The 23,377-nt window shown below is 45.2% G+C and overlaps 2 protein-coding genes across 2 annotated transcripts in view; one reads left to right on the forward strand and one right to left on the reverse strand.

Annotated features, from left to right (window-relative positions):
* lonrf1l (LON peptidase N-terminal domain and ring finger 1, like) lies at positions 1-19,987 on the forward strand. Its single transcript, XM_056585985.1, has 12 exons — positions 1-775; positions 4,029-4,213; positions 5,602-5,724; positions 8,324-8,542; positions 9,022-9,244; positions 9,804-9,915; positions 10,556-10,670; positions 12,212-12,333; positions 12,944-13,102; positions 13,948-14,110; positions 14,772-14,924; positions 16,175-19,987. Exons 1-12 carry the CDS (start codon positions 154-156, stop codon positions 16,331-16,333), a joined length of 2,355 nt encoding a protein of 784 aa, XP_056441960.1. The 5' UTR covers positions 1-153; the 3' UTR covers positions 16,334-19,987.
* cabp4 (calcium binding protein 4) overlaps positions 18,495-23,377 on the reverse strand; it is a 14,715-nt gene continuing 9,832 nt past the window's right edge. The window contains exons 7-8 of the mRNA XM_056587220.1: positions 22,038-22,185; positions 18,495-18,780 (exon numbers count right to left, since the gene is read on the reverse strand). Of these exons, the coding sequence (XP_056443195.1) occupies positions 18,752-18,780; positions 22,038-22,185 (177 nt within the window). The 3' untranslated portion in view covers positions 18,495-18,751. The remainder of the gene's footprint in view (positions 18,781-22,037; positions 22,186-23,377) is intronic.

The following is a 23,377-nucleotide window of genomic DNA, read 5'->3' on the forward strand; positions in this document are numbered from 1 at the left end:
CGTCACGTGGCCGCATTTTACGTAAGCAACGGTTGACCACACCGCTATGTGTGTATCACTAGTCACTCTATCTTCACCTCAAAAAAATGTTTAGAAATAGGAGCTGGGACGCAATTTAGTCTACAATAATAGGATAACAGATTCAATCTCAATATGTCGCTTCAGCAGCCGGAGGTGGAGACCGCCTCGGACGACGAAGGAGAGGGCGTATTCTTCATTGAGACCGACTCAGAGAGCGAGTGGAAAGATGAAGATCAAATCGACAACCGGGAACTTATTCTACAGAAAGCCGATGCTTTGGCGTCTGAGAACCGTCTCAAAGAAGCCATCGATTACTACACCATGGTCATGCGCGACGGGGCGGTGCGCCCGGAGCAGCTCAGCACTTTTGTGGACTGTGTCCTGCGGAACTTCAAGAGGAACGTCTCGGAGCCAGAGGAGGAACCCGGGTCAGGCGAGGACATCCCTATGTTTGACTGTCCCAGTTGTCATAGTTTTCTCGGTGAACCGGTGACTCTGTCGTGTGGACACTCGTACTGCAGGCGGTGTACTGATCACAGCCAACTCTCCAAATGCAAGCTGTGCGGAGAGCCAGTGCACTGGACACACGCGCCCGACCAGCAGCTCAAAGTGAATGTCATTCTTAGTGGACTCTTGGACAAATTCTTCCCCGAGGATCTTAAAACGTATAAAACAATATGTGAAATCCAGGAACTGACCACCAGGAGATGCTTTAAGGAGGCTGTGTCGCTGGCATCAGACGTTATACAACCAGGTGAGTTTTTGAGGATATGTAGAACCAACCGTAGCCTGCTAGGACATTGTTTATGTTACATTGTAACAGAGAAGATCATTATATGCCTTATAATACGCCCTGAAATATACTTGTTTACATGGATCATCTCTGACGGAATGCTACTTTCCAACATTCTCCAATCACGTAACGCCCGTGCAACACGATTACTTAATTGTTGCGACCAAGACATGCGCAGTTCGTGTGATTGCGACCCAGGCATGCGCACTGCAGTACGTGTCAGTTGCATAAAGCTGATCGTGACACCTTGGAAAAGGTTTTGTAACTTTGTAATATTCTAATCCTTGGGTTTATAAATGCATTCAATAAATGCTAGTGGGATGATTTAAAGGTGTAGATGTACTGAAAGCTGAATGCACTCTACTGTGTTTCAAGCTACTGGCAACGAAGTAACACCGTCGAATTATACAGTAGATGATGCATGATTGGAATGATGACTTGAGATTTTTGGTTCAGTGTCATATAACTTGCTATAAGAAATCTTGAGTGGCTTTTATGTAGGGCTGTACCAATAAAGACCTACACATTAGAACTATATCCACTTGGCACATACTTAGGCCAATATTGTTGGTCTGACTCTACGCTGACATCCAGTCAGTCAAGTTATTTATGAAATCACCTCGTTGGACATAGATCATTGGACCTTCACTTTGCTGACATTTAAATCATTGAACATCAGCATTTATATTTGACTGTATACCTTTTACTTCAATCGGACTACAATAATGGCCTGCCAGAACTTCAATTGTGATTTTCTTTGGAAGGGTTGGAATACCCCATCTTCGTAACCACGTGAAAATAAGCCTATGGGAATACCATTAGGTTCAAGCAATATAGTACCCATCACCCCCCCCCCACACGTCTAGGACCACCAAATAACAAGAGTATTTTTATGGTTGTCAAAGTCTGTGTGGAGTTAGATAATTCATGTGAAAATGCGTTATGTCATAGCCCCTTTAGTGACATAACGTGTAACACGTGTTGCACGCTGTTCCAGTTGATGTCTCACCTCGTGTCCTTACACATAAAAGCGAGTTAATTCATTTTTTGAAATAGGGTTAGGGTTTACTTTACGCTTTACTTCGACCAATTTTGTTAACTGAATGCTAAGAATGAAATCTAGTAAAGGAATATATTAGCTCCATAATTAAAGCTTGTTTTTGTTTCTGTGCAAAATCAACATAGTGCTCTTATAGCATAGCCTGGCCAAATTGGTAATCCCAGTTTATGGACTTTATTTACATAAATGTCTTTAACTCTACCATAAAGTCAGAGGGTTATGCAGAACCTTAAACAGGTTGCATTGTCATCAAGAATATTCTCCTTGCATACACAAAGACGGAAGAAAAAAGTATCTTTATTTCTCTATACCTGAATATTGATTCAATTTCAAGCATGACTTTTTGTCCCATTATGACTTGTAGGCCTTGCACACATGAACACACATGTTGGAGATACTCTTGATACTTGGGCGAGGAGTGGCGCCTGGGCAGAACCTATAGGAGGCAGGGCATGACACAGAGTGTATGCAGCCTAGTGTTGCAAGATGGATGTTGCACAATTATTTTTTCGTTTTATTTATTGCAATATTTTGTCTGTTTTGCTTACAACACAAAAGGTTGCGGGTGAGGCTACCAACTCCGGAAGGCAGACTCTTTTTGCGATGAAATCAATGGCGCATTTATTTAGACGTACCCTCAATTAGGGATGTTAACCGATGATTTGAAATCAACGTTAACCGATTAAAATTGTCGCTTGTCGGTTAAAGAATAAATAAAAAAGATGATAAGATGTGGTGACTTATTGGAAGTTGGACGGACACCGCGTCTCTACCGTCTTAATTATTACCGCATGCGAGCGGCGGAGAAAATTATCTCTAAATTATTAGGAGAGTAGACTTAACGCTATAACACTAGTTAGCCATCTCATTCCAAGATATATTTTTGTGTGAAGTAAAAATAATTATCCCTCACCCTCAATTTTTCCGTCTCCTCCAAACTAAACAAGCGGCGTCTCTTCGGAGCATTCATTTTCTTAAATGAACAGTAGTGTTGGCTCGTTCGCGAACCGGTTCCTATGAACGAGTCTTTAGGACGAACGAACCGATCCGGTTTGTTTCTCTCGTTCACCGGAAACTCGATTCAACGAACGAACGAGTTTCCGGTAGCACTAACTCCACTGAGTCTGACTGACTCAGCTGAGAACCGTGCAATGGCGTGCATTCCATGATGCGTTTTACCGCTACCGGAAACCAGGCTGAACGAACAAACGATTCGCGAACGACTCCTCCCAGTTCAGTCGAGTTTCCGGTAGCACTGAGTCTGACTGACTCAGCTGAGAACCGTGCAATGGCGTGCATTCCATGATGCGATTCACCGCAACCGGAAACTAGGCTGATTCGCGAAACAACTCCTCCCAGTTCAGTCGGGTGTGTGTGTGTGTCGGAGGCAGAACGGGAGAGAGATAAGCAGAGTTACCAAATAGCAGGCGGCTGGCGCGGCTCGAAATGGCTGTTATTTCAAATAGCACATTTTTATCTGATCGGTTAACCGGTAATAACCGGTTAATGAGGCTCGGTGGCCGGTCAAGAATATTTTACATTTTCGCCATCCCTACCCTCAATATCAACAAGTGTGTATATACCAGTGGAAAGTAGAACACAAACTACAAGCGAGAAAAGAAACAGCTACCTAGAATAATAATAGAAACACCATCAACACGTCAGCAACACTCTGGTTGTGGATTCTCTGGCTCTCAGATTCTCCAGACTTTACATTATGGGCCTGACCGGGTAAACTCCAAAGGGAAGTATTTTGACATTAGCGTTCACACATACAGTACAGTCCCTCCGGTTATAAACCGGAGACTGTCCAGCTTAAAGTGTTTGTGTGAAGAGGCTATTGGATTTAGAGCTACTGTTCATCTAGGAGCATAGGGGGTTAGGGCATCCTACTCATGGAGGCCTACAGGTAGACTGCACCCATCGAACCCTAACCTTTGTTTCGACTGGGCTAAACCCCAACACTAAACTGTACCACTCCTTTGCATCACTTGTTTTTTGCCTACCCGTTTGATCCGACAAGAGTTTGTAGATTTATTTAACTGGCTGGAACATTATTCATTGTCACATCACCTCATGTCTCAAAATAAATTATTGGCTTAGTTTTTTTGACATCTTATCAATCACCTCCTTCATCCCTCTGCTTCGCTGTAGGTTCCGAGGTGGCGTCGGTGGAGGTGAAGGGGGCGTCTGTGGAGGTTGGGTCTTTCGAGGAGGTGTCGGTGGAGGTGGCAATCGCGGCGAGGTTGTGTCGGGCGGAGGCGTACACGGGTCTCAAACAGTACCGTCTCGCCATGGAGGACACGGAATTCTGCCTCACAGCAAGACGCTCAGCAGAGGTAGGTCTTTCTGGAATGACCCAGAGCATGGCTGCCGCCCTCTCCTTAACTCCTGGTTGGTGGAATTCTGTCCCTGTTTGAATACATTGTCTTTATTAGAGTGGTTGTGCTGCCCTCGCATTGCGTTCTTGGACAGAACTTGACAGCTAGATAACCATTCAATCCTTCAATGAATCCAAAACGCTTCACTTTTTTGTAAAATTTACTTTAGTCTTCTTGGGATTTGTACATTTATGTTGAACAACCGCTACAGAATGGATGCCTATGTCAATGTTACATAGCAGGAGTAAAACAGGATACACAGCTTACTGAAAGTAGTTTTACATGATGCAAGACAGTGAAACTAGAATTAGCCTTTAACAGAATATCTTACTAAAGCAGTAATTAAGCAGTAAGTAATCAGGTACTTACAAAAAGTGTCTAAGGCACAAACGATTAGAGACTTAGCAGTACCATGTGCTCAGCTGCATGCACGAAGACCAACCGAACCATTATATAGAACCACGGGTGAATGACGTCATCAATATGCGCCAGCATTACCAAACGTGTCCACATGGTGGCAGCACATTCAGGTAGATTCTTAAAGCAAAATGATCATGCCTACGCATAGCAGGCAGCAAAGTGGTAGTACTAGCAGCAGTAGTAGTAGTAGTCTTTTGATGTCGTTATTCTTGGTGTTTTTATTGATTATCTTTTTATTACTGTCTGCTGACATTAGAAATGCATCTATCAATGTTTATTAAATAATTCCACCAAAGCTCAGGTGATATTTGTTTGTCATTTTCATGACTCTGTATTAAGATTCTGGTTCAATCTAACTTTTAAAGTAAGCCAGTCCCTCTGTTAATCGTTCAGTAGAATCTCTGGAGTTATATGTAGGCTACCTAGTTCATTTTACTAATAGGCTATTCATTTGAATAACATTTGAAGTCAACAAACTAATCAATGGAATGAGTGCTCCCTTGCTCCATGGTCGAAAAAGACAGCCTGGAAAATTTCTTTCTAGGTTACAAAACAGCCTCCCACTCAGCCTGGACCTTTCTAGCTTGCGTCTGTGGGGATTCTGTTCAGCTGTTATGTCACCTCAGAGAAGCCATGACTAACTGTCAGCAAAAGGTCAAAAGATTGAGGCCAAGGCAGAAAATAGTTCTTATACCTTTTCATATTTCCTAATTAAGATGAATGAAGGTTTAAAGTGTACTTGCGTTATATCCTTGACTTGCAAATTTATAAAAAAAACAAGTTTTCTATTATGTTTCTATTCTATTCTATACTCTCAGCTCTTCCACATTCAGCACTGTTTATTGCAGTTTCAGTCCCCAATGTGGTCTATAGATAAAGTGGTATGGATTGATGGATTCCTCTGATCTTCCTCTCCCCCTCCCCAGGGATTCTTCCAGAAGGCCATGGTGCTTCACGCCATGGGACAGACGGACGAGTCCCTTCAGGTCTTCCTCCAATGCCTGGCGATGGACGACAACTTCACCAGGGCCAGAAGCCAAGTAGAAATGGTGAGGGAACGCTGGGACTACAACCGTTACATTGTAACCATTTTATTCTCCTACTCCTACTGATCACTAATACTGTACAGGGACGAAAGCCTTCATATGTACTGTTATGCTATGATGGGTTCCAAGTTGTGTATCAGGACCGCCACGGTTGATCAGAGATATTCATCAGCAGTTATCCAAATACTGTAGCAATGCATGGAAAAAGTCTAAACCAAATTGTCTACCTCATTAGGCATTGCTTTTAGGAATGCTCCCTATGGTCAAATTTCCAGTTCGCCACAGGGCATATCAGCCAGACACGATATTCATACAACACGTCAGCATGTATGGATGTTAGCTCTGATCAGGCCAGTCATTCAGGCCTTGTGACTTCTCCGAAAGACTTTTCTAGTGCCTGGAAATTCGCCCCGTAGCTAATAAATTAGGGCGGAAAAAAACAGAACATGATCTCCTATGACGATATCATCCTTTTTATTAAATTCATTTAGATGATTTCTGAACACTTTTTTGAACCCTTTCCTTTAACTGGTGTCTGGGAACCTCTAGCCAAAGGGTTCAGGAACCTTTTCAGTAAGCACAACAAAAACAATAATGGATAACTCGATGACAAAGAAGGGTTTCATAATTATCATTCAACAAATTCTAGGGTAGATATGTATTCATTGGAAATTAGCAGTAGCATACCGTGGTGTTTAAGTCAGGGCCTTCAGTAACGAATTCCACCAACGGCCAACCCCCAAACAATCAGACATGCACACAAATTTCATATCAGGTGCCGATACAGCCAACACAGCCACAATATGCGCTACTGCATAACATCCACAACAAGACAGTTGATCTTCAGCAACAACAACAGCGCACACGCACACCACTTTGCATTACCGCAGAGCCAGAGTAATGCAACATCACCATCAGATCTTTCCTTATGTTACTCTGCAACCAGATTGCACATCACACACATGACAGAAAAACAAGTGTTCACAGTTATTGTTATGTTCACCGGATGCTTTCGCAACTTCAACGGATTCAGTAGCGACAATATTACAAGTGCACCTCCGGTTCATTGACAAAAATGAAACATACAGGTAGGCCTGTAGGCCTTTATGCCACATATTTCACAACAGCTATTCCAGCCAGAATATTAAGCCCCCAGGAGTAGTAGTGAACGGGTTCATTTAATATGCTTATTAAACGACATCCACACACAGCATTACCATTAAGCCTAATGCCCAAATTCCAACAATATATTTGTGTTTCCAACCATTACAAAAAATGCTTTATAAACTAGTATCACAACAACATTATCGCTCCTACACAGTGCAAAGTAAAACTCACCCATCACCCATGGCCTGATGTCTTAAAGCTGCCTTGGTGAAGCTGTTAAGGCTGCTAAATCCGGCGCTGTTCCATGTCCCCTCAATGATGTTGAACAGCAAACATAGCCAGCAGAATAGCTTGTTCTGAACGGTGCTAGCCGTTAGCCAGTCATAGCGGCTGTAGTTGCACTCTGTAAAGAGTCGCACAAAAACGTCATTCACGTTTTGAGGAACAACATTTTTACATAAATAGAACATGAAGAGATGTATGTTCTATGAACAAGCTTGATCTGGCAATGGAAATGAAGGATGCCAAATGTCATACTTTTTGCCTGCTGTGATGAGGCCTAAGCCTATACTGTGTGTAGGGTCACTGTAAAGGCTGCCCGTCTGCCCGATTTTAAAGTTTAAAATTACATTCAAAACCTGTTGCTGCGACAGTAGATGAATTCCCTCTTTAATTATCATTATTTTAAACTTACTAAATAGCATATAAATGTCGTTAACTTTGACAACTGCAGCCCATGCAACTTTTGATCAGAGATTAAATATGCTTTCAAATTTATTGGGCTTTATTAAAGGACACCCGCACACAAGGAAACGACTACCTCCTGACCCTAGGTTGTTGAGGCCTTCTTATCGAGCTGTTGATGTTTTTGTGTTTCTCAATCTTATCATTGGAGGATAAGCATGTGCTCATTTCTATCCTTATCCGCTGGAGAACATCTCAATGTGGGCAAACAAGTATCAACACAAATACGAAAAAAGAATGGATGGGTCAATATGTCAATCCTGTGATTAGACGTACGCCTTGCAAGCCGTCTTAGCGGAACATTAGCTTGGCCCCCGCGTGTTGAGTCTGTTGTTGCCTGCAGGGAAGCAATTTGTGTGTAGTGCTTGGAGCAGACAACCCATAACATTCCTGTTTCTGTTAAGGCTTTTACCTCAGGGCAAGTTTGTTTTGTTAACAGTATTTCGTCAAACCGTTCAATTTGATTTCTCTTCAGTTGTTAAATGTCGCAGCATTCAGTTTTTTTGTTAGTCATTACATATTAGATCCATTATGACTGCAGACACTGGGGATCGAACCCTGTCCCTTCCCCGGAGAGGGATAGGACTGTTAACTATCCGGAATGTGTTCAATTACATCCATTTCCCCTTCAATGATCACGTTGACCTCTGCATCTCATTCCTTTATCACGGCCCGGTCTCCATTTTGAGGCACGCCATTTTTAAACAAAGGTATGTCCTGGGTGTTTACGCCGTCCTTCTTCGGTCGACAGATCCTGTGTGACCTGCTCTCTCCGGCCGGGGAGACGGTGAAGGAGGGCCTGAGGGCGACCACGCAGAGCCACGCCTCGCCACACATCCGCGCCAAAACCCTCGCCAACGCCACCTCCGACGCCGACTCTAGCGGAACGCACAACGAGCCGGAGCGAACCGGCCCGGCGAACCCCTGTCACCTGACCCGCGCTGCCTCGCTGCACAACGCCACAGAGAAGGTCGGACATCCAATTGGTCCACCTTTATCTGTTTAGTCGTATCACGAGTCAACGGTTTTAATGTCAAGTCTAGAATTGATTAGACATTTAGCAGACACTATTATCGAAAGTGTCTTTAAGTGAAACGGTTCTAGATACTGAGCCGTAAAGGGTTAGAGCATCGTGCTCAAGCATATATATATATTGCCAAACCACACGGTGGATATATATTCATTTGATGTTCCTAGACCCTTATTGTTTGAGTGAATGTTTGAGTGAATATTCATTTGATGTTCCTGAACCCTTATTGTTTGAGTGAATATTCATTTGATGTTCCTAAACCCTTATTGTTTGAGTGAATATTCATTTGATGTTCCTAACACATTATTGTTTGAGTGAATGTTTGAGGGAGTATTCCTTTGTATTCCTAACACATTATTGTTTGAGGGAGTATTCCTTTGTATTCCTAACACATTATTCCCGCCGTACCTCTCCTCTAGACTGACGAGCCGCCGGAGAGCGTGGAGCGTGCCGCTCTGAGCCGGACCAACTCGCTCTGCGGCCACGCGGCCGGCCTCGGGGGGGAGGGGCTGAAGCGCGTGTGGTCCGCCCCCCAGCTGGGGGACCAGGACCGGGCCGGCCTGCTGAAGAGGAAGCTGTCGGTGTCGGGGGCGGGGCCAGGGCTGCGGAGCGTCGGGGGGAGCAAGCAGAAGAGACAAGGAGGTCCGTGTGGGCGGGGGCAGACACTCGTGACCCGCTAGCGTACAGCGGTCAGCGTTCAGACGCCGTTCAGACAACATGCGTCTAGCTCAAATGTCTAGGAACTGCTGGTCAGAGATGACACACAAATTCAGTTCTAAACTACAGCTAAATAGAAGGTCAGGATTCAGGATAGAGGTACTGTTTAAACTGAAACACCCAGAACCCTATACCTGGAGGCCAGTGAGTATTCTCACCTACTCATTGTTGATCTTGCATATATAAAGCTTAACTGAATGTCGATGTGTAATGCAACATGTCAACATTGAACCACTGTATGATAGATGGTAGATAATTGGTCGTTTGTGAATGGTTTAGTGACTCTCAATGCATGGCATTACAGTATACAGGTATCTTCTGGATATGACACTGGTTCTTTCACTGTTCAATGTTTGCTCAAACAAATCAATAACCCGCTACTATGGTTCCTTCGGTGGTCTCGGTAACCATGTTGAGACGCTGCCTTCCTCCTGGGGTGACGGCGTGTTCCTGTGTCTTTGTTTTTCCCTCCGTCTCGCTGTAGGTGAGCAGAGTGAGGCGCCCCGGGGCCAGGTGTCCTCCTGCTCCCCGGCCAGGAGGTCGATCCCCCAGGGCCAGCCCAAGTCCAGTGACCTGGAGTGTGCCCTCTGCATCAGGTGAGAGCCCGGGGAGCTCACACAGAACACAAGTCAATAAAGGGACCACTTATCCCTGGGGGGAGGGTTGAAGGCTCTCTCCGCATTTAAGTCAGCAGATGAAGTTAATCCAAAGCAATTTACAAGATAGGCTGAGGACAGTCACAAATAGGTCCTTGCAAAACATTGACCAATATTTTACATTCCGGTGTTCAATCAATAACGGTTCTAAAGAGTACGATTTGACTCCAGGAAATGAGTCCTCTCAGAACGGGGCCGTGAGCAGTGCTAAGTCTGAGCAACCTCACACAGAGGCAGGCAATTGGAAACAGATATTCTCGTGGCCCATTTCACTCGCTAATTGCTGACGGATGGTTATGTTATGGCAAATTCAAATGATGGTACTCCAACCTTAACTACAGCCCCTTAAATAATGCCCAAGGTCAGCCAGCTGGCTACCTATCGTTGGGTGGTCCTTTTCTATTTGAGACCAGAATGGCCCCCGTGGCTTCCATTCAACAAGCCAACGCCGGGTGTTTTACACGCCCGTGCCTCGTGCCGAGCATGTCGCTTCATCCATAGCTGTGTTCCAGCAGTGCGTCCCCCTGTACGTATGGTTTCCTACGACCACATGACAGTGGTGCGCTCCCCTGGTCTACAGATTGTTCTACGAGCCCGTCACCACGCCCTGCGGACACACCTTCTGTAAGAGCTGTCTGGAGCGCTGCCTGGACCACACGCCCCAGTGTCCCCTCTGCAAGGAGAGCCTGAAGGAGGTAAGACCCTCGGCTTGTGTGGAGGTAGAGCGGGTCGGCTGGTAACTGGAAGAGTGCTAGTCTCATTGTTAATTTTGTCAGCTATTTTAGATTTAGTCTTTTGACGAAAATGCTTATTAGATTTAGTCACATTTTAGTCATTCTTTTCCTTTGTAGTTTTAGTCTAGTTTTAGTCAACGAAAAGTCCTTACATTTTAGTCAACTTTTAGTCATTACTTTAGTCATTACCTTTTTTAAACTAGTTCAATTAGGCTAACCCTATATATATGGACACCTGCTAAGTTGTTCCACTCAAATAGAGTACTAAAGTGAAAACGTTACGTTTTCCTAGCAACCGGATTTTCAGTTCTAAACAACCCGAACGAGAGATGGCGTTCTTCATTGCTTCCACGTGTTGTTTCTTTCAAAATTAAAATAAATTAATTTCAAGAGGTGAAAATCACTACCAATCGAAACAGGTCGAGGCGTTCATGCATTCCCCTGGGGTACTAAAAGGAAAAGTTTGTCAACGTCAGTTTTTTTTTATTTTTATATAAAGACAATCTATTCTCAATATTACTTACATCATTGGTAAAGCAAACTCACAAATCAATTCGCAACAAAATAGTTCATTTTCTATAAAAGGTTTGTGTGGCATAGGATTTCCCCTTGTTAATTTGGTTTGTGTAGAACCAAAACGATAGCTGGTAAATTGTCAAAAATGCATTAAACTGTAATCAGAAATTGCGGTTATATGCTATAGACCCTATAGTATCTTGGGTATAAAGGCTGGGACGAATTTCAAAGTCCACCTTATGTTGAAAAGTATATAGACCGTGGCGATTCCCATTGAAACGAATGGCGCGGTGATTTTCCTCAAAACGAGAGCTGGTCAATTGTGAAAAATGAATTATACTAATCAGACAACGCGGTTATATGCTATCCTAGTATCTGTGGAATAAAACTGGGAAGAATTTCGAATTATAAATATGTACAATGCATAACGTTAGCTCATAGCTGAGTGGACTATACCTCCCGTTGCTAAGTCGTAGCTAAGGTCCGTCCTATTTACTGGAGGAGTGAACAGTTGCATAACAACCTTACGGGAGGGTAATGATTGGACATATTAGTCCCGTCTCGTCAACGAAAACAAAAATTACATTTCGTCATAGTTTTTATCAAAGATCTATTTTTAGCTCGTCAACGTCTCGTCTTAGTCACGGAAAAAAGGTAGTTGACGAACATTTTCCGTCATATTTTTCGTTAACGAAATTCACACCGGCTAGTCTGATCCCCCGTCTCCTCCTAGCTGTCGAGGTGTCAAGGAGCAAGACACCTAACCCTAACTGCTCCCGACGAGGTGGCTGTGGCCTGGCATGGATAGACTCCGCCGTCGGTGTGTGAATGTGTGAAGGAATGGGTGATTGATAGGCAATGTTATAAAGCGCTTTGAGCTGCCACTGGTTAGGGAAGTGCTGTATAAAGGCAGTCAATTTATATACATCTGAGATTTCTCCCCTCTTTCTCTCTCCACCTCACTCCCTCTCTCTCCCCCGCTCCAGTACCTGGCGTGCAGGAAGTACGTTGTGACCCGGGTGCTGGATGACCTCATCAGGGAGCGGCTGGGGGAGGAGCACAAGGAGAGGAGCAAGACCAACCTCGAGGAGACGCAGGAGCTGTCCGAGTGAGTCACCTCCTCACGTCTCCTTATCTTCTGAGCTGCTTTTCTCCTGGCCTCCTGACCACCCCGTTGAACTCCTCAACCTCTCTCTTCCTCAACGTCTAATCTTCTTGCCTTCTCTCTCTCCCCACCATCCCACCAACCTGCTGACCCTGTCACTTCCTCTCTGCACCTTCTTACCTCCTCTCCTCCTCACCTTCTCTCCTCCTCACTGATCTGTTACATCCCCCTTCTTCCACTCTCATTCTTACCCTTTTTAGGTTCATTTTTCCTACTTTACATTCCTACCTCTCGAGCAAAATCAGTTTCAGCCTCATTACTAATTCTTGGCATTTTGTCATATTAAATACGTGATATTTGTTATAATTCCGTCCTGTATTTCTGCTGCTGTGACACCCTTATTTTCCGTCCGCTTATTATTAGGTTTCATGCTATGTATTCTGACCTCATCTTATTGGACATGTATTGTGTATTTGAGCTCTATCTGTAATTATTTGCGTTATCCTGAAATGTGATGTATACGGTAGATCAATGAAGTGGTGTGTGGTGTCACGTGACCTGACCCGTTGTGTGTGTGTGTGTGTGTGTGTGTGTGTGTGTGTGTGTGTGGCAGCCTGACCCGCAGCGTGCCTATCTTCGTGTGCACCATGGCCTACCCCACGGTGCCGTGTCCGCTGCACGTGTTCGAGCCCCGCTACCGCCTGATGATCCGCCGCTGCATGGACACCGGCACGCGCCAGTTTGGCATGTGCATCAGTGACCCCACCCAAGGGTAGGCAAACGTGGACCCAGACGCACACACACACAAAAACATGCGCACACCAACTCTCAAACACAAATGTACGTGCGCACATCAACAGGGATTCTCGCAAGCACGCACGCATGCGTGCGGTGGGTGTCTTCCTGCCCTCCTTCGGGTCAGGATGACCTGCCGGTCCTCTCTGGCTCAGTTTTGCTCCCCTCTTCTCGGTGTTGTTATGAAGAGACTTTTCAGGGGATATAGAGAGCGGCTGGTGTTCCTTGTTGTAGATCAAGATATCAGGGGTGTTTTTTTATGCATTCATTTGTTCTGGTTGGATTAGGAACGCGCTGTGCTGCTTGGATTTAAGGTGGTCGGCTAAAGTTAGAGACCGTTTATACGATCTTCCTCACATGCAAGTAGTGTTCTTCATGTGCCAAGGCTTCAGTACGCATTGAACCAAATAATGTTAAATTATGAGGGGAAAAGCCCCTGGATTTACATCACAAGTAAAAAAGGTTTCTGAAGTTTTCCTGAAAGTATTCCAAAGAGTTAGTTAATATCATGTTTTTAAAGTGATAATATTGGCTAACAATTATTATTATTTTTATTTTTTTAAGTATTCCCCTGGTGTAACAATGTGACGTAAAGCAGCTTTAAGTAGTAACAATATGTCGTATAGCAGTATTCCTCCCGGTGTAACAATGTTACCTACAGCTTTATGTACTCTGCGGTGTATCACCAGGACCTACAGCAGCTTTAAGTAGTAACAAAGTGACGGACAGCAGCTTTAAATGGTAACAATCTGCGCTACAACAGCGTTAAGTACTCCTGGTGTCTCACCGGGACCTACCTAAACAACCCTGTTCCGCCTCGAGGTTCGTGGACCACGGCTGCATGCTGATCATCCGGAGCGTCCACTTCCTCCCCGACGGCCGCTCCGTGGTGGACACCATCGGGGGGAAGCGGTTCCGGGTGTTGTCCCGGGGAATGCGGGACGGCTACAGCATTGCGGACATCGAGCACCTGGAGGACACCCGGGTAAGCCCTGGTCGGAAGAGCCCTGGTGATGGGAGCAGCTCTATGAGGGGGCGGGGCTGTCTATGTAAGGGGCTCTAGGAGTGGGAGGAGCTATATGAATGAGAGGGGCTCTAGGATTGGGAGGAGCTATATGAAAGAGGGGGGCTCTAGGAGTGGGAAGAGCTATATGAAGGAGGGGATCTGAGTGGGAGGAGCTATATGAATGAGAGGGGCTCTTGGAGGGGGAGGAGCTATATGAATGAGAGGGGCTCTAGTATTGGGAGGAGCTATATGAAAGAGAGGGGCTCTAGGAGTGGGAAGAGCTATATGAAGGAGGGGATCTGAGTGGGAGGAGCTATATGAATGAGAGGGGCTCTAGGAGGGGGAGGAGCTATATGAATGAGAGGGGCTCTGAGTGGGAGGAGCTATGTGAATGAGTGGGAGGAGCTAAATGAATGAGAGGGGCTCTGAGTGGGAGGAGCCATGTGAATGAGTGGGGCTGAGTGGGAGGAGCTATATGAATGAGAGGGGCTCTGAGTGGGAGGAGCCATATGAATGAAAGGGGCTCTGAGTGGGAGAAGCTATATGAATGAGGGTCTCTGAGTGGGTGGAGCTATGAATGAGCTCTGTGAGTAGGAGGGGCTCTGTGGATGGGTGGAGCTAACAGGTGTTCCTCCCCCAGGTAGAGGACGGCGAGGAGCTGGTCCGGCTGCAGCGGCTCCATGACGGCGTGTACGACCAGGCGGTCAGGTGGTTCCAGAACCTCAAGGTGCGCTTCCACAACCAGATCCTCCAGCACTTCGGACCTATGCCTGCCCGCGAGGCCGACATCCAGGTACGGTTCACCCCCCACCCTCCCCATCCTCTATCCCACAATGTGTGTGATCCGGGTTCTGCAGTGTGTTAACCATGTTTAGTTATCATTCAGTTAAGAGATGGGAAAGGTGAGGACAAGGTTCTAGAATGGGCCTTAAAGTGTGTCTCTACCTTCTTTAAATATATATAAAGGTTGTTGAGTTGCTGCAAACTGTTCTGAGCTTAACCTCCCAATGCCTCTAGAAATTGGGCAAAGAAATGTTTCAGAATGAGGAATCTGAATGATAATGGACCACCGGAGTCATTGGGGGTTTAATCCTCCATTCCTGTAGTGGTGTGGTCGTGACCCTGCCCTGGTCTTAAATCAAAGGGCTTAAGGTGTGTTCCTTAATCCTCGGACGCCAGCCTTCCGAGTTGCACTTCTGACGTCATTTCCAGTCTCCGAGCATTTATAGCGTTCCCGTTCGTCTTTGTGATTGTGTCATGAAATTGGTCGTTTTTTATTTTTAGATACAATATCCTCTTTAGCAAGCCAGCCCGAAAACGAAAAACACAACTTGACATTGTATTGTACGCTCAGCAAGACCGTGCAATGCATAAATCGGTTACCAGAATAAAGTAGCAATGTTATCAAGTGTTTAAGAACATTATAAATGACCAATGTGGTACAAATACAAAGAAAATAAATCTCTTTACGGGCGCAGCCCTTTTTGTTGAGAGCGTCATCACTGCTCTCGGTCTACTCTCAGAATTCCGAGAGATGAAGACAAAAAGGGGGCGTGCCTCCAAGAAATGCCGCAAGAAAGCTGCTCGGAAGGATTCAAGAACACACTATTTAGAGCTGATGTCAGGCAGGGGGCGGAGTCTCCTGAGGTCAGCCCAGGTTAAGAATATGATTGGTCCTTGTTCCCCTGGCTAATCCTTGTGCGACTTATTGCCTCCTAAGGCACACGCATGCACGCTCGCTGTCACAGGTAGACACAACACACTAAAGCCAGGCCCTTACATTCACACAAACCCACACGTCCAACAAGCAAACTCGGGCACTAGAATTGGAGTTGCTGTTAGGTCCATTGAAGCGCGGTGTTTCTCCGTCTAATCTTCAGTCCATTAAACACATTGGTCGATAACCTCCGTATCATTACCTTTGAGCGACTCATTATTGCATCAATTAAAAAGTAAACGTGACAACTGGGCTTTTGTGTAGGTCTTGTGTACTGACCCTAAATCCTTCTCCTCATTCTCCTCATTCTCCTCCTCCTTCTCCAGGCGACCCCCAACGGTCCCGCCTGCTGCTGGTGGCTCCTGGCCGTGCTGCCCATCGACCCGCGCCACCAGCTCTCGGTCCTGGCCATGACCAGCCTCCGGGAGCGGCTGCAGAAGATCCAGCACATCCTCACCTACCTGCAGAGCGTCCCCGACGACTAGAGCGCAACGCTCCTCCACGTGCTCCTCCTTCTCCTCCCCTAAAGACTCCTCCTCTCCACTCCCCTTCCTCCCCTCCTCTTCTTCTTCCCATATGCGCCAGCTCATCCTCGTCTCCTTTTCTCTTCCTCATTTTCTCGCCCTGCTCCTTTCATCTCCTCCTTCTTCTCCCCTAATCCTCAGCCTCCCCTCTCTCCTCTCCTCGTTCTCCCACTCCTTCTCCTCTCCTCAGTCTCCCCACTCCTTCACCTGCCACTCCTCCTCCTCTCCTCATTCCCCCACTCCATCTCCCCCTCCTCCTCTCCTCATTCTCCCAATCCATCTCCCCCTCCTCCTCTCCTCATTCTCCATCTCCTCCTCTCCTTTCCTCAACTCATTCTCCATCTCTTCTCCTCATTCTCCATCTCCTCCTCCTCTCCTCATTCTCTCCTCATTCTCCATCCCCTCCTCCTCTTCTCATTCTCCATCTCCTCCTCCTCTCCTCATTCTCTCCTTCATTCTCCATCTCCTCCTCCCCTCATTTCCATCTCCACCTCCTTTCCTCATTCTCCATCCCCTTCTCCTAATTCTCCATCTCTCCTCATTCTCCTTATTGTCCTCATTCTCCATCTCCTCCTCCTCTCCTCATTCTTCATCCCCTCATTCTCCATCTCCTCCTTTCTGTGTTCTCCATGACCTCCTCCTCTCCTCTTTCCTCATCCCCTCATTCTCCATCTCCTCCTCCTCTCCTCATTCTTCATCCCCTCATTCTCCATCTCCTCCTCTCCTCATTCTCCTCGTTCTCCATGACCTCCTCCTCTCCTCATTCTCCCTCTCCTCATTCTCCTCGTTCTCCATGTCCTCCTCCTCTCCTCTCCTCATACTCCATCTCCTCTCCCTCCCAAGGCACATCCATCTAACCTACTTATCTACCAGTTGCCAAATGACTTAATTTGTTGTTTTTGCTGCTTACCTCGAGCAACGTGCTTCCTGTTGTTTTAAACACTCGTACGCTGGCTTCCGACGCAGAATGTGAACTTTTCCGTTAATGGTTGGGAAAACCACGTTGGCACTTATTTAAAAGACTGAACAATCGCTGCTCTGGAAATGTGACACGACACCAGACAGAAGAAGCCTGGATTGAGGGCAGAGAAATCTCAGGGACACCATCACCCCCACCGAGACAACACATGTGTTGATTTAACCTTGGCTGTCCTTGCAACGCTGCCTTCCTCCTCCTTTGTCGATTTTAACCAATCCCACGGCCATAGAGTGCTTTATAATGAATTGTAAACAAATGAACACGCAGGTTACATAGACAATTCTTTTGAATTTTGGAGGTTGGAAATTAAGTGTTGATGATTTGATACGAAAAAGGAAAGAAGATTTAGTAAGAGATCAATGATGTTTTATGATATGGAAATTATTTGTGCCGAATCCAGCCTGATGTATAGTCTGAGCTTAAAGAAAGTCCATACATGGTTATTTTGAAATTTTAAGTCACACTGTTCTTTTCCACTTTTTTATTTACACGGCACCCTTCACATCTAGTCCTGCATGTCAACGTGGACGAGAGTCGCTGGGCAATGCTTGAATGAAACGAGGCCATAAGGCCTCATTTATTCATTCATATTGCTTTTCTTCCAATTGTGTGGAACAAGATGCACATTTTGTTTCCCACTTTAAATCCAATACGGACACAATCAGCCTCAAATTACACAAATGTTCTTTCTTCCAGTTCATCCCCTGCTTCCAAATGTCGTTCGTCAAATGATGTTGGTAGCCTAGGCCTGTTCCACTATGCTAGTCATTGAGCGTGATTCGTTTTCTTTCAGTGTGGAGATTAGAGTTGAGTGTTGCTATTGTTGTATTTTATTTATCTCATGTGTGTATCCGCTCCCAAAGATTCAGCAATCTTTGTTGGTAATGTTGACTACAATAATTATGTTAAAACGCACATTCATACAGTGGCATACGGAAAAGTAGCACTGAGCTGTCTCTTACGGTCTAAACACTTTGTTGTAGACGAAGGATGAGAGTGATTTGAACCAAGTCCCTCTTGACTTGATGGTAGTTATTTAAGATCCAAAGGAGGCAAATTGAGAATGCCCTTAAAAGGTATTACCATTTAAACACTAATTCAGTTATGTGTCCAATAATAAATGCACTTCTTTTTCAACGCACGTATTATAGTTGTTTATTTACAGTAACAAGAGATAGCAGTTCTGTCTGCAGCCTTTTAGGGGCGCTAAAGTAGCGCATTACGATTTATTGATGCCCCACCATGTTCAATGTAGCAGCAATTATGTTACTAAATGTATACAATAATACTTTGGAGCAAACAGTAGTGCAACATATACTGCATCACAAATGGAACAACTACTAAAGTTGCATTCATTCACTTGTGTTCTTCCAAAGCGTTGCGGGCTTGCGTCCCTCTGTTTACCTCGCAGACAGCATCATGACAAATTCTGCAGGAGAAAGATAAGGGTTGCACAGAATTAACAGCATACCTCAATAATAATGACAGAAAAATAGACAACCTATTCCTAGCTCTGTTTGGACAAGTAACAATGGTACCAAATACCAATCCATAATATTATAATAAACCCAGTTACATGTACTTAAACTAATAGGCTGCAATCGATTGGCCAGTCCGCTAGAAAACAATAATGTAGGCGTATTACATTCTATATTGAATTAACCTGCTCAAAATTGCTTACAGAGGAAGGTAGATTTGTTTTCGAGTATATTGTTCTCTCCGGCGGGCGAGGCTGGGATCCACGGTAAAATACATCTTGGCAAGTGCACCCTTGTTATGTCCCGGCTTTATTCACGTCATCTAGTCTAGGTTTCGTTTGCTTTGATGAAAGTTCAGTTCTACAGAAACAGGTGAGTAGGGGGAGTGCAGAGGGCCAGCTTGTTCGATTATTCATTGTCATTCAATGGCTTGTCATTAAGATAGTATAAAGTAAGCTTATAGTCATTATATGAATGGGAAACGGCTAAACTTTGCCCCAAACATGCATTAAAGTTGAACATTTTGAATTTGGTCCGGTTTTTATTCTTGTTTTGTTAATTGAAGCACATAGGCAAAGCACACAATCCAATTGGCGTTCAACGTACAAACTGTTTTGTTCTTTTATGGACAGGCTAGGTATGAGACGTTCAGCGTCTGTTCGAACGAGGAAGTTTAGTCCTCACTTTCCCCAGCAATCTGCTGTCAATCAAGGCGAGTCGTTAGCGGTGTTTTCAGTCACTTGACGACAGTGATTATGGGTAGCTGCGGGCCATTTAGGTCTCCAATCAATATTGCCTTCTTCCTACGACTCAGTGAAATAATGTTCCGGTGGATCTTTAAGGGATGACTTCATTGATCGGCTCAACGGACCGACTGTAAATTCAAGGCCTAATCCAGTGGCACGAGGCCCGCCAGGGACCCCTCTTGAGGATGCTCTCTTTAGTAATGCATCAGACAGGCCCCACGGGCACGGATCGTTTTTAGTCGTTTCCTAACCCGGAGCCAAGGCTCGACCAACGGATTGACTATTCAGATGTATTGCTGTTTACAAAGAAAGTTTCTCGTTGTCTTTTCTCCTTGCCAATGACTTTACTGAACCTGCACAATGTTTTATCATGCTATAAGTAGTGCCAGATTATGATAAAAAACTATTTTATACCTCCTCTTTATCTTGTTTCATATTTATTCATTATCATTTTCCACCTGTTTCATCTGCATTTAAGCCCGCAGCTGCTGTTGTGACTCATCACATCCTCTTTTGTGCGGTTGACTCTTATCGTTGAAGTAGCCTAGCTTTGTGCAGTAGGTCTAAGCTTTCACTGTTCCTAATATAATTTCAAAAGCTACGTTTATGTGGTGGGCAGAAAGACACTTTGTTTCTGAAGCACCGTTCAAAGAGAATTTTTACCCACAAAAACCCCCGACACAACATTTCAGAATGACAATTAAATAAATATCAATTGAATTAGACCTATCGTTAGAAAGTGTAGAGGTAAGGCTGTTCTTCTCCTGGGGTTAGTGTTAGTGGAAAAGTTACAAAACTATTGTAATGAAAAGTGAGGAGCCTCCATGGATGTCTCAGAGCGGAGGCATTCACGGTGCACGCCTGTCTGTCCCTAGACAGAGAGACAGACAGGCATCAGACAGACAGCCCATTGGGGGAGATGTCATTAAGTAGTCTGTTCAACCACGCAGGCGTTTCCTTGTAAAGGGTTCCAGTAGGCCCCTGGGTCCAGTTGCCCATTGCACAATCTAATATGTAGGCTAGGCTGTGTGGAGGCTGGTTGGAGGGGTCGTCGAGGGCCTGTCTATGGATGCCTTCTGACAATAACACGCCTATTGGCAAAGGCTCAAGTAATTGTAATTGATCAGATTGTGGGTAGACAGAGGGAAGTGGGGTGTTTAATGGGTCAGTCCACATACTTAAATACGCTGCGAACTTACAGGTGTGTGTGTGTGTGTGTGTGTGTGTGTGTGTGTGTGTGTGTGTGTGTGTGTGTGTGTGTGTGTGTGTGTGTGTGTGTGTGTGTGGGTGGGTGGGTGGGTGGGTGGGTGGGTGGGTGGGTGGGTGGGTGTGTGGGGGGGGGGGGGGCTTGTGTCATCCTATAGCCATTGTTTTGATGCGTGTGTGTGTGTTTGTGTGTGTGTGTGGCACTCCTGTTGGGCTTAAATATGTGCACATGTACGGTCTTCAAGGTGTGTGTTTGTGCTTGTTTTTTGTGTGTGTATCTATAGCTGTTGTTTTGATGAGCTGTTTGCGTGTGTGTGTGTGTGTGTGTGTGTGTGTGTGTGTGTGTGTGTGTGTGTGTGTGTGTGTGTGTGTGTGTGTGTGTGTGTGTGTGTGTGTGTGTGTGTGTGTGTGTGAGTCCAGCAAGTCCTTGAGCTGCCAATGCGTTGAGTTTGTGTGTAGTTGGGGGGTGCAGCAGGAACATTGATCTGCTTAATGTACTACTGATTCAGCTGGACCAGGCCTTTTCCAATACGTCTGACTTGGTCTTCCTCATTGTCACCTTGCTCCCCGCCCATCCCCTGTTTCCTTCATTAGAATCTCCTTCCCTTCTCCTTCAGCTCCTGGTCCCCTCACTCCTATTCCCTAGCGGAAATCGCCCTTTTTGTAGATTTAGATCCCAGTCATATCTATTCCCGACTGCCCGTCCGCGGTTTGCTTGAGGTTTCAACTTTGAGGAACGGATCGTGTGCGTGTGCTCCGAATGCGTTCAGCCATGCTCCCCCACCCGGATGGATACAGCACGTCTTTCCCTCAAGGGCCCTCTGGGATTCGTTGGTTCGAAGAAATGTAAATCTGCTGGGAGGGACGTAACCTTCAACCTCAGCCACATTTAAGGCGCTAAAGTCTTTCCTAATGATGCGGTTTCCTTTGCTAAGGAGGACCCTCCCTATTTGACATCATACTTGGATTAAGAGCGCATTAGGTTAGGGATTATGTATTGTATAAAATGGACCACTTATTTTTATGCTTAATTCATAAAGATACAGTGAGTTAGAAAGGAAGGTATGGGAGAGAGAGGGTAGGACATGCAGCCAAAGACCACGGGCAGGCATCGAAACCGAGTCGCTGCCGTAAGGACTGAGCCTTAGCGGAATGCGCTCTACCCAGGTGAACCACCGGGCGCCCCAAAAATTAACCTTATTTAACCAGATCCCCACCATGACCCCTGACCCCTCTCCCCCCGGGGTGAGACTCACCGTCAAAGTCGATGTTGCCATCCTTGTTGAGGTCGATGTCCGCCAGGATCTCCTCCAGCTCCCCCTTCTTCAGTTTCTCCCCCAGGAGGCCCTTCATCGCCTCCTTCAGCTCATCAGGGGTGATCTTGCCGTCGCCGTCGCAGTCAAACTGCCGAGGGCCGGATTCAGCGCCGGAGGGATGAAGGGATGGTGCGTGTGTGTGTGTGTGTGTGTGTGTTGTTTGTGTTTGTTTTGATGTGAGTTGGTGGATCGTGCAGCAAACGCCGTCAGAGAGATGGAGGGAGATTGGAAAGACGAAAGGTAATGGAATTAAGATTAGTAGTTGTGAATGATTTCTCAAATGATGTACCTAATATGGATGTGCAGGTTTGTATGCGAGGCAAAGGACCAAAAAAAAGAAATGAAGGATAACTACAAATATGTTAGGATTACAATACGGTTAACATTCTGAAGGCGAGGTGGAAGAGAAGAGGCTTTCTTTTCAGAAATCGTGCTTTGCAAACCCCATCAAGCCGAGATCTGGAAGCCTTTGTGATTATTGTGTTTTATAGTCTATAGTTAAAAAGGAAAAGCTGTCTAAGCTGAACAAGAAGACTCGTCTGTTCACCCTTCATCTTGGCCCATCCAAAAAAATACAATCTGCTATCATTCTGTTGTTTGGATATTGTCGCACTTGAAGCAGTTTGTTTTCGTGATGAATTCTATCTATTCGAATAATTGTCCCTTTCTAGGTTATAGCTTCATTGTTGAATTAGCTAATTGTAAGTCGCTTTCAAAAAATGCTTCAGCTAAATAGACTAACTGTAATGCAATTGACTGGTTTGCCAAGCTTTTGAAAATTGGTCAACTGGAGTTCACGAACTCAGGGGGAGAGTGAATTATGAGGGGTGAATTATGAAATTATTTGTAAGAGCTTAAAATCAATGTATATCTATCATATTGAAGGTCAATGTTACTTGGAATTTGTGTTTGGACCTAGGTTGTTTTTTTATTTACTCTAACGAACTGTGAAAATCCCGAAATAGAATCAAATACATTTCAATGAATGCAGCTTGAAATAATTCCCCCTTTTTTATCTATTCTGATTCATTTTACGTTTTTTTTCAGCATAAACATCAGCTATATGCAAAGCATAATTATCAAAGGCAAACCCCTTGTGACATTTATTGAAATTATGACTGTTGGGCTAAAAGAGAATGAATGAATAATGATCACGATGAATTACACAGTTGTGTTCTCCTTTTTGATCTCCTCAGTGCCCTTCCTCTAAACGTCTGCTGGATATACTGTAGATGTGAAGTGTAAACACGCTTGTTTTGATTGAGACCGAGGATGGGATA

Source organism: Gadus chalcogrammus, chromosome 3 (assembly GCF_026213295.1).
Source record: "Gadus chalcogrammus isolate NIFS_2021 chromosome 3, NIFS_Gcha_1.0, whole genome shotgun sequence".
Taxonomy (NCBI): domain Eukaryota; kingdom Metazoa; phylum Chordata; class Actinopteri; order Gadiformes; family Gadidae; genus Gadus; species Gadus chalcogrammus.

What these genes read in the sequence shown, in the direction of transcription:
- lonrf1l (XM_056585985.1), top strand. Translation starts at nt 154, where the DNA reads ATGTCGCTTCAGCAGCCGGAGGTGGAGACCGCCTCGGACGACGAAGGA. An exon ending in CAGCAAGACGCTCAGCAGAG is followed by an intron (nt 4,214 to 5,601) that starts GTAGGTCTTTCT and finishes CCCCCTCCCCAG; the next exon opens with GGATTCTTCCAGAAGGCCAT. An exon ending in CCAGAAGCCAAGTAGAAATG is followed by an intron (nt 5,725 to 8,323) that starts GTGAGGGAACGC and finishes TTCGGTCGACAG; the next exon opens with ATCCTGTGTGACCTGCTCTC.